General features: G+C 42.7%; 1 protein-coding gene across 1 annotated transcript in view; it reads left to right on the top strand.

The window, feature by feature from the left end:
- The window catches only part of ABHD2 (abhydrolase domain containing 2, acylglycerol lipase), a 38,099-nt gene that overhangs the window by 12,929 nt on the left and 12,384 nt on the right, over positions 1 to 12,786 (top strand). The window contains exons 4-6 of the mRNA XM_079318223.1: positions 7,163 to 7,338; positions 8,260 to 8,427; positions 11,211 to 11,394. Coding sequence (XP_079174349.1) covers positions 7,163 to 7,338; positions 8,260 to 8,427; positions 11,211 to 11,394 — 528 coding nt within the window. The remainder of the gene's footprint in view (positions 1 to 7,162; positions 7,339 to 8,259; positions 8,428 to 11,210; positions 11,395 to 12,786) is intronic.

A 12,786-nucleotide genomic window follows, 5' to 3' on the forward strand; every position in this document is an offset into this window, starting at 1 on the left:
AGTTTTGTGAACTGCCAGAAACTTTGTCCATATCTACCAAACATTGGGAAGCAAGAAAATCTGTCTTCCTAGAGTTCTCTTACCCCTTTTTCCATTCTTCTGATCCTGTCTGGCTCTTGTACTTCAGCTTATCGAGTGGAGCAGCATAATCAGAGCCTTTTCCATTCAAATTGCTGCTTCTTGTGTGGAAGCTCTTGCAATTCAGCACAGCTGTTGGTGCCCTTGAGCACTTGGGCCTAACTGCTGTCCTTTTCCTGTCTTTCAGAAGGGTACAGAAAGTCCTTCATCTGCTCCTAATCCTGTAGAAATGCAGTGCTGGCTTTTTGATTCACGAGGGTAAATTTGGCCAGTGCTTGTTGTATAAGGCTAGGCATTTTTGGCTGTTTACAGTTTATTCTAACCAAGTGTGTGTATCTTTATTTCTGTAGAGAAGTGGCACGTGTCATCTGTATCGAAAATAATTATCCTTGCTGTCTGCACACTTTTTATCATCTGTAAAGGCAAGCTCCTCAAAGACTGAAGCAAATGACTGTCAAGCCTGTTAGTAAACACTGTCAAAGATCCAGCCTAGATCCTTCTTATCCTTTGTTTGCACACCAACCTATGCTGGGTGAGCAGGCTGCCTGGTACCAAAGACTCTTTTACACTGTCACTGCTTTCCTCTTAGATGCAAGGAGATGAGTAGTCAGAAAAGCTGTCTTCAAGCTTTTCAGTGTTCTTTTCTTCCCCCTAATAGCAAGCAGTGTTTGATCCCTGTCAACTCCTAGGTGTTTTACTCTGGGAGGAACACTTCCAGGAGAATAATAAACTAGAAGAACAGTGTTACCCCTGAAGCTTTGGCAGGTGAACATGCTGTGAGAGGTAGAGGAGAATGGCAGCTCCCTGTTGGTAAGTTGAAGTATTGACCTTGCGAGAAGCAGCCTCGGGGGTCTGAGTTTTTGCTGGGTGCTGTGGCATTGGCAGCAGCCTTGTGTTCTCCAGCTCTTATCAGCAAGGAAGATTCTAAGTGCTGTAAATCCTCATGCCTTGTTTTGACTAAAATACTTCTTGTAGTCATTGGTGGGGGAGGAGGGGTGTGATGGGCACTTTACTAAATAAAAGCTACTTAAGTGGTGAGGGAGGTGGTTTAGCCAAGGAGGTCAGTCTGTACTTTTAAATAGTTCTGACTTCATGCAGGTACTGTGGGCAGCAAACAAACACTTCTGCTCCATTTGTTTCTGTTTTGAGACTCGGGGAATGTGGAAGTTCCATAACTTGCTTAAATTTTTTATTGCAATTTCTTTGTGTCCTCATCACATTGAGCAGTCTAGCTGAGCTGACACAGAAAAAGCTGCTTTCTACCTATTTGGGGTCAAGGGTTGAACCCTGCAGACTTTTATATGAGCTTCCTTCATTGGAATTCAATTTGCATTCCCTAGCATCAAATAAAGGACAAGGCTCAAACAAAGTTTGATTCTATAAAGCATTCTTTAAATATCTCCAAACTGCTCTGTGAAGGGGAAAAATTATTTCTTACCTGTTATAATGCAGGCAAAGGTTCTTAGAATGTCCTGTTATTGACAAGTTAGAGGGTCTGTTTTCTCACCATCAGTATCCAGTGTGCTATAGCACATAAAGGCCATGTAAGAGTTAATGTTTAAAGTGTTCATCTCCTCAGATGAAATGAAGCAATGCTCCAGAAATAAGCCTGTTGCTGAACTTCCATTCCACTTCACATCTTTGAGGACCTGAATGCTGATGCCTGCTAATAAAAATAGCACAGTTTTTATGTGCTTTGTGTGAGCTGCTTATCCAGCTGCTGCTTTCCTAAATTCCTGCATACTGGATTATGTATGTGCTCTAAAATGATAATCTACTGCCTGGGAGCCACTAAACTTAATCTACAATCACATGCTGGAATTGTTTTAAATGTTAAAATATTAGGAGAAATTTATGGGAAAACCTAAGAATTGTCTTGTTCTCGAGCACTTGTGTGCAGCTACCTATCAAGATGTGAGGCTGTGCTGCACAGCTGAAATGCAGGTTTGGAGCTCAAACACTAACACTGGTGAGCAGATTTCTGTAACTGGCTGTGAATTCCCTTAGACACTTAAGAGTGGTGAGCTCTGTACTTGTTGGGCCATGTAAGTCACCTTCCATAACAAATAATTGACATCCCCAGGCCTGTTCTTCTGTCTGCCTTTTGTTGTGGAAGCAACTAAATGGAAGTTACAGGACTGGCTACTGGAAGACATAACTGCTTCAAATATTTTTTTATTCAGAGTGCCTGTTTTCTATTGCAACTGATCAAATCCAAACAGGAAGATGAATCAGTTAAAAGCCTTTGGGTCTGGAGAAAGCTCAGAAGCCATTTTTGGTTCACAGAAAAAAGATCTCCATTTTTGGTACAGCACAACTTTTCCTTTGAATTTTTTTTCAGTACATACTTGTCTGGGTTGTTGTGTTATGCTGTCCTTGTCCTTGTGTGGAGGCCTTGGCAAGAGCCCCTTCTGGCTGGTGTTCACTGCTCAGCTCCTGTCACTGTAAACCACTATTGCTTAACAGTGGAATGGTGCTTATGGACTTGGTGTTCCTGGACTTCTGTACATCTGGGAGCAGCTTCTCTGGAGCAGGACACTGAGGAATATGTACTGAACCATCTCCATGCTGTGCTGGAGTAATCTCTGCAGTACACTGCTTTTCAGAAACTCTTCAATTTGTAACAGACAAAGAGGAAGGAGTTAAAAATCTGTCCTTGAACACTTTAATTGTTTGTTATCAATGCTGGAGGGAAGCCACCTGCTTTTGAGTGAAGGGTCCTTGTTTGGAAGACATTGTTAAATTTAGCAGTAATTATAGTTTTAGCATAAAATCTGAAGGACAGTACTCAAATGTTCCTTAGACTGAATACTACTTAGTTGCTCAGTCTGCATGGTTGTGCTTTACTGTGTTGCATCCTGCTGAGCTTGTTTTCTTAAGGTAAAGCACCAGAAGAATGCCCTGAGTACATGCTCTTCTGTCTGCAGGATGATTGTTTTGGAGAAGCATCTTTTTTCAGCTGTTTGCCAGGAGGAATGTTGACTTCACTACAGAACAATCTGTTTAGCTCTTGCTATCAGCACTGGGTAGTTAGGGTTTTTTCAGCTGTGCTGAGGGTAGAAATGTCTCTGGAATTTTTTTGCTTTTTTTATGCTTTTCACATAATAAGTTTAAATGAAATTGATCTGATCTGTCATTTCAGAGGGTAAAGGCTTTTGCACAATTCCTGGCAAGTTTCTCCCTCACCAGTATAGCATCATGCACCTTCAGGACTGAAGAGTTCTTTCCATGCTCTCTTCTTTGAATGGGTTTAGTAAAAGCAAGCTGAAAGTCTGCACAAAAAGATGACTATATATATAAATAATAAATAAATATATAAAAAGATGACTCATCCTTTAGTCTTGTACACTCTTGCACCATTAGGATTAGTACTTGCTCTTGGAAGCTCTTGAAAACTTTGTCTCAGTGAAAGACACAAGTCACATGAAGATTTCAAAAATAGATTTGCCCATTGGCAAAATGGGGGGTCGACAGATATAGTGTGACAGGCAGATCATATGTCTGATTCTGCTATAGATTATAAGGGTACCTTGTCCTCATCTTGTGAGCAGACTTTTACCTGAATTCAGTGAAAGAGAGGCATCACTCCTATTGTAAAGGCTTTACAGGGTTTTGTAGGAAGTTAGAGTGGCAACTTGTCTTGGTAAACAGAAGTAATATTTTTATTAGCTGCTTGGTTTTATATCAGTCAGGTAAGGTAATCTGACTAATCTGACTCGGTTTTTCACTGATAATACAAGATCTCTATTCTCTGGGCATCTGTCTTCCCTTTCCCTGTTAAAGTGTAGTGGTACTTGGGCTTCTGAGCCTGGATACTTAAAGGATGTGTTTTGCTTCCCAAGTCTGCTTAAAGGCTGATGGGCCCAAACAAAAAGATTGGTGAGATAAGAGGCTTCTACCTGAACACTTTGCATGTATTTCAGAGCTTCAACTGCTTTAAAACTTAACTGCAAACTAGAAATATACAAACCTCTGCATCAGAGTACTATGCACATTACTCATGCTGAAGCTTGGCCTTTGAATATTTATTAAAAGAATGTAGCTACATGCAGAGTGACTAACACAAGCCATCTTTGCTGCAGGCAGTGATGCTTAAACAGCTGACTGGAGTTAGCATCATAAAAGATAAGCTGAACATTTTGCTTGGTCTGTAGGGTGCTCAAACACTTGTGCATTCTGCAGGGAGCAGCAATGAATGCTCCCTTGTCCATAGGGTTTCACAGTTTTAACTTTGAGGGAAATGTAGAAAATGTAGTTGTCACTTGACCATCATTATGGATTGAGTAAAAGGGATTCCTGCCTTAAATAAAAAACATGTCAGGGAAACTGCATGTGCTGTTTGCCTGTAAAAGCAGTAAAAAGGTTTGATTTATTGCAGATCAGTACTTAGGTAACCTCCAGCTGGGTTATGCAAAGAGGGGTCTGGGGATTTCTTTCCCCAGAGGAGCTGTGCACAATTGGGGAGCAGTGTGCTTGAAACCATTTGCCTTGGTTTAAACTCTGGCAGTAGTGGTGAGGCTTTGAAGACTATTCTAATTTCATTTCTAACATCCTGTGGTATGTGCTGCTGCATCTGTTCCAGTGGATGGCTGTGACCTATAGCTGGAAACTGAACTGTAGTTGAAACATTAAGATAGGGTTTGTGCTCACAGAGATCCTTGATTTTTGGTTTATTTTGTTTTTTTCATGGTAGCAGCCATTAGTAATAGCTGTATAATTTAGCTGCTGTAGCTGGACAAATTGCTTTCCTGTTATCCCTATAGGGCAAGATTTGGGGATAGTCTTTGATTTGAAAAGCACTGTATGGAAATAGAATCCCCAAAACTTTCCAGTGCATGTTCTCACCCAAGATTAGAAACCCTGAAGCAATGTTGACGTCTGAGTCTCTTCTAAAAGACCTGCAAATTCTTATTATAGGTTGTATTTGTCAGCTCCCCTCAGAAGGTGCTAGCAAAGCCTGTCTGTAAAGGATGTCTTTGGAAGAAAAAAGACAAAAAGCCAGCCAAGCTCTGTCTAGTGTGGAGTATGGCTACTGATATGAACTGGTGGTACACTAAATGACTGAGGTGAAGCCAGCTGTTTTTCCTTACATTAGGAGGGCAGTGTCTCTTCCATCTGGCATAATAGTTGTGTTCAAAACCCTTGCACTGAGCTGGATGTGATTTGAGCAGAACCATGTGTAGTTCTTGTGCCTGGTTTAGTTTGGCTGCCCTATCCCATTGGATACCTACCCTGAATTGTGAGAATGGACCCACTGACTGCTTTCCACCTCTAGCAGCTATTGCAGAGGATGAGCTCCTCCAGCCTCTGGCATTGCTGGGAATCTGCACTGTGGGACATTGTGCCTGGCAAGACCCACTACAGAGATGCTGGGCTGTCAGAAAAATGATGCTGTTCCTGGCCTTGCCTTTGAAAAGCTTTGTAGTTGAGTGATCAAATCCAGAATGCACTGAGGGCTAATTTATAAGGTTGTGAGCATCAGCTGGCAGCTTTTGCAGCCTTTATTGAAGCAATATCTGCTTTTCCAGAAATCTGTTTTGGATCTCTTTGGAAAGTGCACTTGCAAAAATGAGTGAAGCTATATCTTGTATTACTTTGACTGTAAGAAGTGCCCCTCATAGATGAGGGAAAAGAATGGGGGCAAAGTGGGCATATTGCTGCTCTTATCTTGCTAAACAACCCTATATAGTTTTTATTTGATAGGAAGTCTTTTGAAGGAGTGTGCAGGGGAAGAGGGAATTGTGGATATGACACATCAGAGCTGGCATGGGCAAAGGTCCAGCAGTATGAGTAGGTAGTGTCAGAGCACAAAGGTAGGGTTTGTCACCTTCTGGTGGATTATGGGCTGATGTAGTAAATCTGAGTCCTGAGCTGCCTAGTTTTTTGTGAACATGATGTCTATTTCATATGCTCTCTAAAAGGCAAAAGGAATAATTGCAGGAAGCCCTAAACACAACAGGGAGGTGGTTGTTAATCCCTCAGGATCCAAGGTGAAGTCAGGATCTCTCAAGCTTCTTCTGGGTACCCTGCTCTGTGCACCAGAGACCACAGTTCTTTAATTGGAAGTGTTTCCTTTGGGACTGATGTTCTCCTCAACAATAAATCATTCATGCTTTCCTGTTCAGAGCTGATGTAACTCCCTTTTTCAAGGCATTGGCTTGGTGTCCTTTGCTGAGTGACCAGGTGACTTGCCCACATGGTGGTGGTGCTAAGGAACAGTATGTTTCCTGTTAAACCACTTGCAATTCTGCTTGTGCTAAAAAAAAATCTGATAACTAAGCCTTTAATACTTTCCAGCTCGTGGCTATGTTTCTCACATCTTTTTTTTTTTTTTTTAGGGCCTGTTAGCCAGGAAAAGAGACAATCTGCTTTGTCACATAGCTTTAATATACCCTTGATAAGCATAAGTATTTGGTAGACTCACCCCTCTTACTGAAAGGGATTTGTTGTTCAGTAGAGTTTGGTCAGTCTTGACTGATTCTCTTAACACTGTCCCAACTTCTACCTAAATCTGAAAGGCAAAACCAACCTGTACTGTGCTCTTTGCTTAACTTAGTAGAGCAGTTCTGTGTAAAACAGTCCCAGCTGGGGCTTTCAATTTTCTGGAGCTTGGTGTGAATCCTGTTGTTTCTGCCACTGGCTTGTACAGTCAAGTGCTTAGATAAGTTCATGTGGCTCAACCCAGGAGGCTTCAGTGTTTCAATTAAAACAGATTTACAGCACTGTACAGTTGTGCAGGTCACTTTGGTTGGTTGGCAACGTGCAGTCCCAATCTCACCAAGGCACAAGGCCTCTGTGTATTTAGTGAGAAGCATTTGTTCCTCGAACATCTCAATATAAGGCATGTCTGGGTTTTGGCTTCTGCTATTGCTATCAGTACTGATTTTTCAGCTTTGAGAGTGTTTTGGTCTCTCCTCTTGTGTAAGGCTGCAAAGATTGCTGCTGCCAGTTCAGTCAGAGGAAAAACAATTCTGTATTTGTTACTATATTTGGGACTGGTGAGTGATTTGTTATGGGAGGGCTTATGTGTTCTCAAGGGCTTGTTAACACAGCAGGGGTAAGCAATTAAATTACTGCCTTTCAGGTACATTCCACCCCTCATCTGGGGTAAGAGTGGACATATCCAGACAGCTCTTTATGGAAAAATGGGGAGAGTGAGATCACCACATCCATATGGACTTCGCAAGTACCTCACGATGCCAGATGGAGCCACAGCCACCTTTGATCTCTTTGAGCCACGCTCTGAGCACTGCACTGCAGGTCAGTCCAGCAGCTGCTGGCTGCATCCAGCTGCCAACCTTGAATCTGTGCTCTGGGGGACACATGAGGATAGAGCCCATGTCTCCCATTTGGCCCTGAGAAAAAGCAGATTTCTTTTTTGCATCTGTCAGTGTTGAGATCTTCATGGTACAATGCTGTACTAGAACAGTTGCTGTTATCTTCATTGCTGAAGGAAATCTGAGCAGTGCTTTTCTAATGAGATAAAAATTCAGTGGCTGGAGCTGGTAATGTTGGAGCTTTGCACATGAGAGTTACAGTTAATTTGAAGTGCATATGATAATCCTGAATGTAATTTACTGTGCTTACTTGAATTACAGCAATTACTTTCTTGGTTGATGAAATGATATCTTGTTAAACTAGTGAACAGTGTCAGCAGATCAAATATCATTAGATTAGCCACAAAGTAGATGATGGCTAATGTCAGCTGATCAGAATGTCTGTGCTTAGCAGAGCTTCATTTGGAAGATCTGTATTACACCCAGCTCTAGGAGGGAAATGAGGGGGAAATAGCATAACCAGTCTACTCAGAGTGCTGGGCTCCACAGCTTCCACCCATGTCTCAGTCACAATAGGCTGTCAGAAGCAGAACATGTGTAACATCAAAAATGTCCTTCAGATGGAAAAATTTACTCTTGGTCTCTAGGCAGTGCCTGGAGATCTGTTTGCACAGCTTTCCCTGTAGCTAAAAACTGTTCATCCCCCATAGCATGAATTAATTTTTCACATCTGCAGCACTAGAGCTGCTGGTCTCCTGTCCCATACAGGATTTTTGGCAGACTAGTAGGAATTCTAGCTTGCTTGTGGTAGGTGGTTTCCCACGGATCTGAAATGAAAACCTTCTGACTCTCTTAATTTGCATGAAGTGACATTTACTTAACTTCCCTCTCTTTCTGAGCACAGACGATGTCACGATGGTGATCTGCCCGGGGATTGCTAACCACAGTGAGAAGCAGTACATCCGCACCTTTGTTGACTATGCCCAGAAAAATGGCTACAGATGTGCTGTCCTCAATCACCTGGGAGCCCTGCCAAACATTGAGCTCACTTCACCACGGATGTTCACCTATGGTAGGTACTTTGTGGCACGTGGGCAACTCATTTTTCACACTCGTGGAATTTCTAGGGATTGATCAGCCTCCTTCAGGATAACAGAACTGCTGTACCCCAATGGGGGTAGAACAGTTTATACTTTTTCTTAAGAACTAAACTGAACTTAGATGGGAGAAAGAGGGGAGGCTAATACTAAATTCAGTTCTGTCTCTTCTACCATTTCTTATACATGTATTCTCATCAAGAAAGCAGTTTTTTGAAGAAAACCTTTTTTGGGGAAAAAACCCTTTTGTGCCTACTCAGAGCCTGTCTATGGTTTTAGGGATACTGAATTTACCTGTTTCATAGAATGTGAAACAAACCTGTCTCTGAAGGATAAATGACACTTCTGAGGCTTTGTAAAATGCCACCTGAGAGGAGTTTGTACCAGCCTATTCAGAAAGTAAATTTATAGCTTAGGAGGGACACCTGAAGATTTGCTCCTGTCTGTAACAAGTCAACAACAGCAGGAGTCCAGGATGTGAAAGTAAAGCTACAGAGGTGGTAGTGCTTAACTGCCATGATTATGGCTTTCACCTTGAGTATAAGGAAGTCTTTCTTAACCTAGAAATTAAGAGGAATAAATTATTTGAAACTGTGTCAAGGGTGACTCCAGTTAGTCTTAATTGCCCTTTTGGTGAGTAATGTGATCTTTGTAGAATGGGGCCTCTCTGCCTGTGACCTAATCTGCTTGTTCCTGAGCCCTCATCTCCCTCTTTACTGTAAGTATCTAAAGGTACCCTGTCAACTGTGTGTTTAGAAGACTTGTGTTAGGCTTTATTTTTTAAAGTTGGCTAAGCTGCTGCTTAGATTTCAAATTAACAGAATATTTATCTTGAACAGTTAAATTGTCAAAACAGAAATACTGAGATGCCAAGTCTGGCAGACAAATCGGCTGTAATGCCTTGTTGCTTGTTTTAGAATTATTAAATATACTCCTCTTTGGGAAACACTTCAGGAATACCAGATACCCTCATTTGCAGTGAGGCCCTAGGCTGTTAATAGCTGCAGGACTACCATGTCTTGAAAACTAAATTTGTCCTTGTTAAAGCATTTGCTATTTTGATAAAAGTTAAGAGTTTGTTTTCATGGAGCTTTACTTCAGGCCTTAGGGTGTTATTCTGTAGTGCATCTCTTGAGACATACCTTTGTCTTTTATAGCCTTGGAAAGGGCAAAGAATGCCTAGCACTTCCTTTGAGTAAGACAGTAAATCATTTGGCAGAGTTGCTTGTTAAATAAAGTTGCCAGCAAGTCCAGTAGACTTTACTCTGCCTCCTACCCAAATAACTCAGTGCCCTTTCAGTTTTTCTGTCTTCCAGGCATACTTGTTGAGGAGCAAGTAGCCTAAATTTGGGATTTGCTGAATCCCAGCCTCTATATCAAGCTTGACATATTGCTTTTCTAGTTTTGGATTTCTGAGCTGTCCTGAGATCACAAATGTCAAATACTAGGGTATTTTGACTGTGGACTTATTCCAGAGGAAACCAAATCAATGCAGAATTTGTTGTTTTGAAGATCGCTCATTAAGAATGTTCACAAGGAAATTCCCAAACCCTGCTGAAACACTCACCAGGAACTTCCCGTTCCACTGAACTCAGCCCTGGTGCTGAGTTTACTCCAGAGCTAGGTGAAGTTGGAGTTTGATGTCTATTGAAGATGGTGCAGCTGGGCTGGGGGCACAGTGGAGTAGTGTTAGGTTAGTACAGGGTGCAATGCTGGAATCCTAGGATTTATCTCCCTGAACAAGTTCCACAGGATGGAGCTGAGTTTCTGACTCTGGACAGGAAGAAACATCTGGAGTTCTATTTCTGTTGTTTGTGTGATGCCTTCTGTGGTTTGCAGCCTTAAATCCAAAGGGAAGGTTAAGAAGCTGCATAAACAGTTGATACCAGTGTACTAGTGCCTCACTACTGCAGCTGCTTCTCCATATCTCCTTTCCCTTGCTCACAAGCAGGAGAAAGAGTTATAGGTGCTCAGGTTGTTGTATGTGGGGAGGCCTTCAAGTCTGTCAAACAATTGGAGGGTGCCAGCACTGCCAGAAGCTGGATTCCTCAGTGCCTGCAGCCTGTGGGATGCAAGTGGGAGTTTGCTGACAGTGGAACAGATCTGTATAGAGACTCTTAACTATTCTCTTGATGTGGGGGTACCCATGTGTCTTTCAGGGAGCTGCTGTATCTTTACCCATTCACTGGTTACAAAGGGTTGAATATCTCTGCTTAAACTCTTCTCCCTGATTCCAGAGAAGAATCAGGGAGATTCTTCTGCAGCAGTCTCTGGGAACTCTTCCTGACAAGACATTCCTTTTTCCTCCCCACACCAGGGTGGGTTTAGGGATCTGTGGCTGCCTTCCTGAAAACAAAGGAGCAAACTGCATTCCAAATATACCCCACTTCACTTCAGAAGTGGCAAACTGCCTCAGGAAAGTCATGATGTGTGCTGCTCTTGCATAGTAATGTCAAGCCCAGAGCTGCTGGACTCTGCTTCCTAAAGCTGTTTTAGAAAGGAGGAGTTTTGATGGCATTAACTGTCGCCATGATTTTTAAGCAACTGAATTTCATCTTGCTTTGGCACTCAGTCAGAACTAAGCATGAGCTAAGCTCCACAGGATTCACAGATGTATGAACACATGTGAATCAGAGCTGTTAAAACCTTAAGGCTATTGAAAAGTCAGAAAGGGTAAGAATCTGAATCCAAAGCACACAACCCAACTTCAAGTGATAATTTAAATATATTAGATGTTTAACTTTGTTCTTCTTTTTAGGATGCACCTGGGAGTTTGGTGCCATGGTGAATTACATCAAGAAGACCTACCCTCAGACCCAGCTGGTTGTTGTGGGCTTCAGCCTGGGTGGAAACATAGTGTGCAAGTATCTGGGAGAGAGCCAGGCCAACCAGGAGCGAGTCCTGTGCTGTGTCAGCGTGTGCCAGGGGTACAGTGCACTGAGGTGGGTCTGGTCTCCATGGTGCTTTCTTCTGGGAGTGCAGGAGTGGGCAGATCTTTGGAAGGGCAAGGTAAAGGTGGGTGTTTCTCTTGCACTGAACTGCTCTGACAAGCTGTGTAGGATGGCACCCTCCTGAAGGAGCACCTGAAGCTTTGTTGATTTGCAAGCACAAGTGAACTTGGTCAGCAATGCAAACAGGTTTTGCATACCTGGCCAGGTACATGCAGACACCATGTGATGCTATCTCATGGCTGCAGTGTCCTAGGAGGAAGCATTCCCTGTGCAGTCCTGGTGTGATTAACCAAGCAGGCTGGGCAGTGTGACCAGCTGCTGAGCTGATGCCAGCTTTGCAAGCAATAGTTTGCACTGTCTCATCACTCTGAGAAGTATCTCATGGTTCATGATAGCTTGTTTGGCTTCAGTGTGAAGTTTCACCTGGCAGCTCTTACCTGGGGAGACTGGAAGGACACAGCACATTCTGTCAGTCTGTGCTCCCTCTTAGTGTGTGTCACTGGAACAGTGTTGTGGGCTGATCAGGGGATAGAGAGGTGCTTGCAGCTATGTTATAGGAATGGGGAGGGCAAAGAGGAAAAGTATTACAGCCCTAAAGTCTGAAAATACGAATGTCTCCCCACCTGGAAGCCAAAGCTGTGGCACTCTAGGAGTTGTGATGTACTTGCATGTACTGTTGGAGGGTCCAGGCACAGCAGTGCTGCTTGAAAACTGGACTCAACTAATGTACTTTAACCTTTCCATGTATGCACAGTCAATGAATATTAAAACACTGTAACTGGCTAAGCTGCTGTTTTCAGTTTTTGCTGTCTGTACATATGGACAATTGCTAAGGTGTAGCTGACTCTGCAGTAATTTACCTGCAGTTTTGAGCCTTGAGGTTACTTACAAGGCAAAAGGAACTGTTGAGACTCTGGTATTTGGGTCAAAATCCTTTGGGCTGATATGAATGGTGAAACTGTGGCAGATCTGTGAGGGGCTTGCTGTGGAATTCAGCCTCACAGCCTGGTCAGGGTAGCTGGAACTCTTGATGCTGATGATGCCTGTGTAGGGACCAGTTTGCTATTCAGCAGTCTGAAGACACCTTTTATGAATCAGGCTCTTACAGGTAACAGCAAAAAGCTTTTCTGGAAGCACTAAGGTGTGAGTAAAAGCTTGATGTGCATGTAATATTCCAGCTATCTAATCCCTTTTGAGGTCAGATGTGACTACTGCTAAAAAAGTGTATAATCTACTGCTAGTTCACACCCTTAAAATCTGAACAGATGCTACAGGAACAGCTGCTCTGTTTTGTTTCAAGTAAAATGTTCTTAGCTGTCCTGGGATTCTGGCATAGAGCACAGAGCATCCTTTTGAAGCCAGCTCCTTAATTGCAACCATCAG

The sequence above is a fragment of the Erithacus rubecula genome, assembly GCF_903797595.1.
Source record: "Erithacus rubecula genome assembly, chromosome: 14".
Lineage (NCBI taxonomy): Eukaryota > Metazoa > Chordata > Aves > Passeriformes > Muscicapidae > Erithacus > Erithacus rubecula.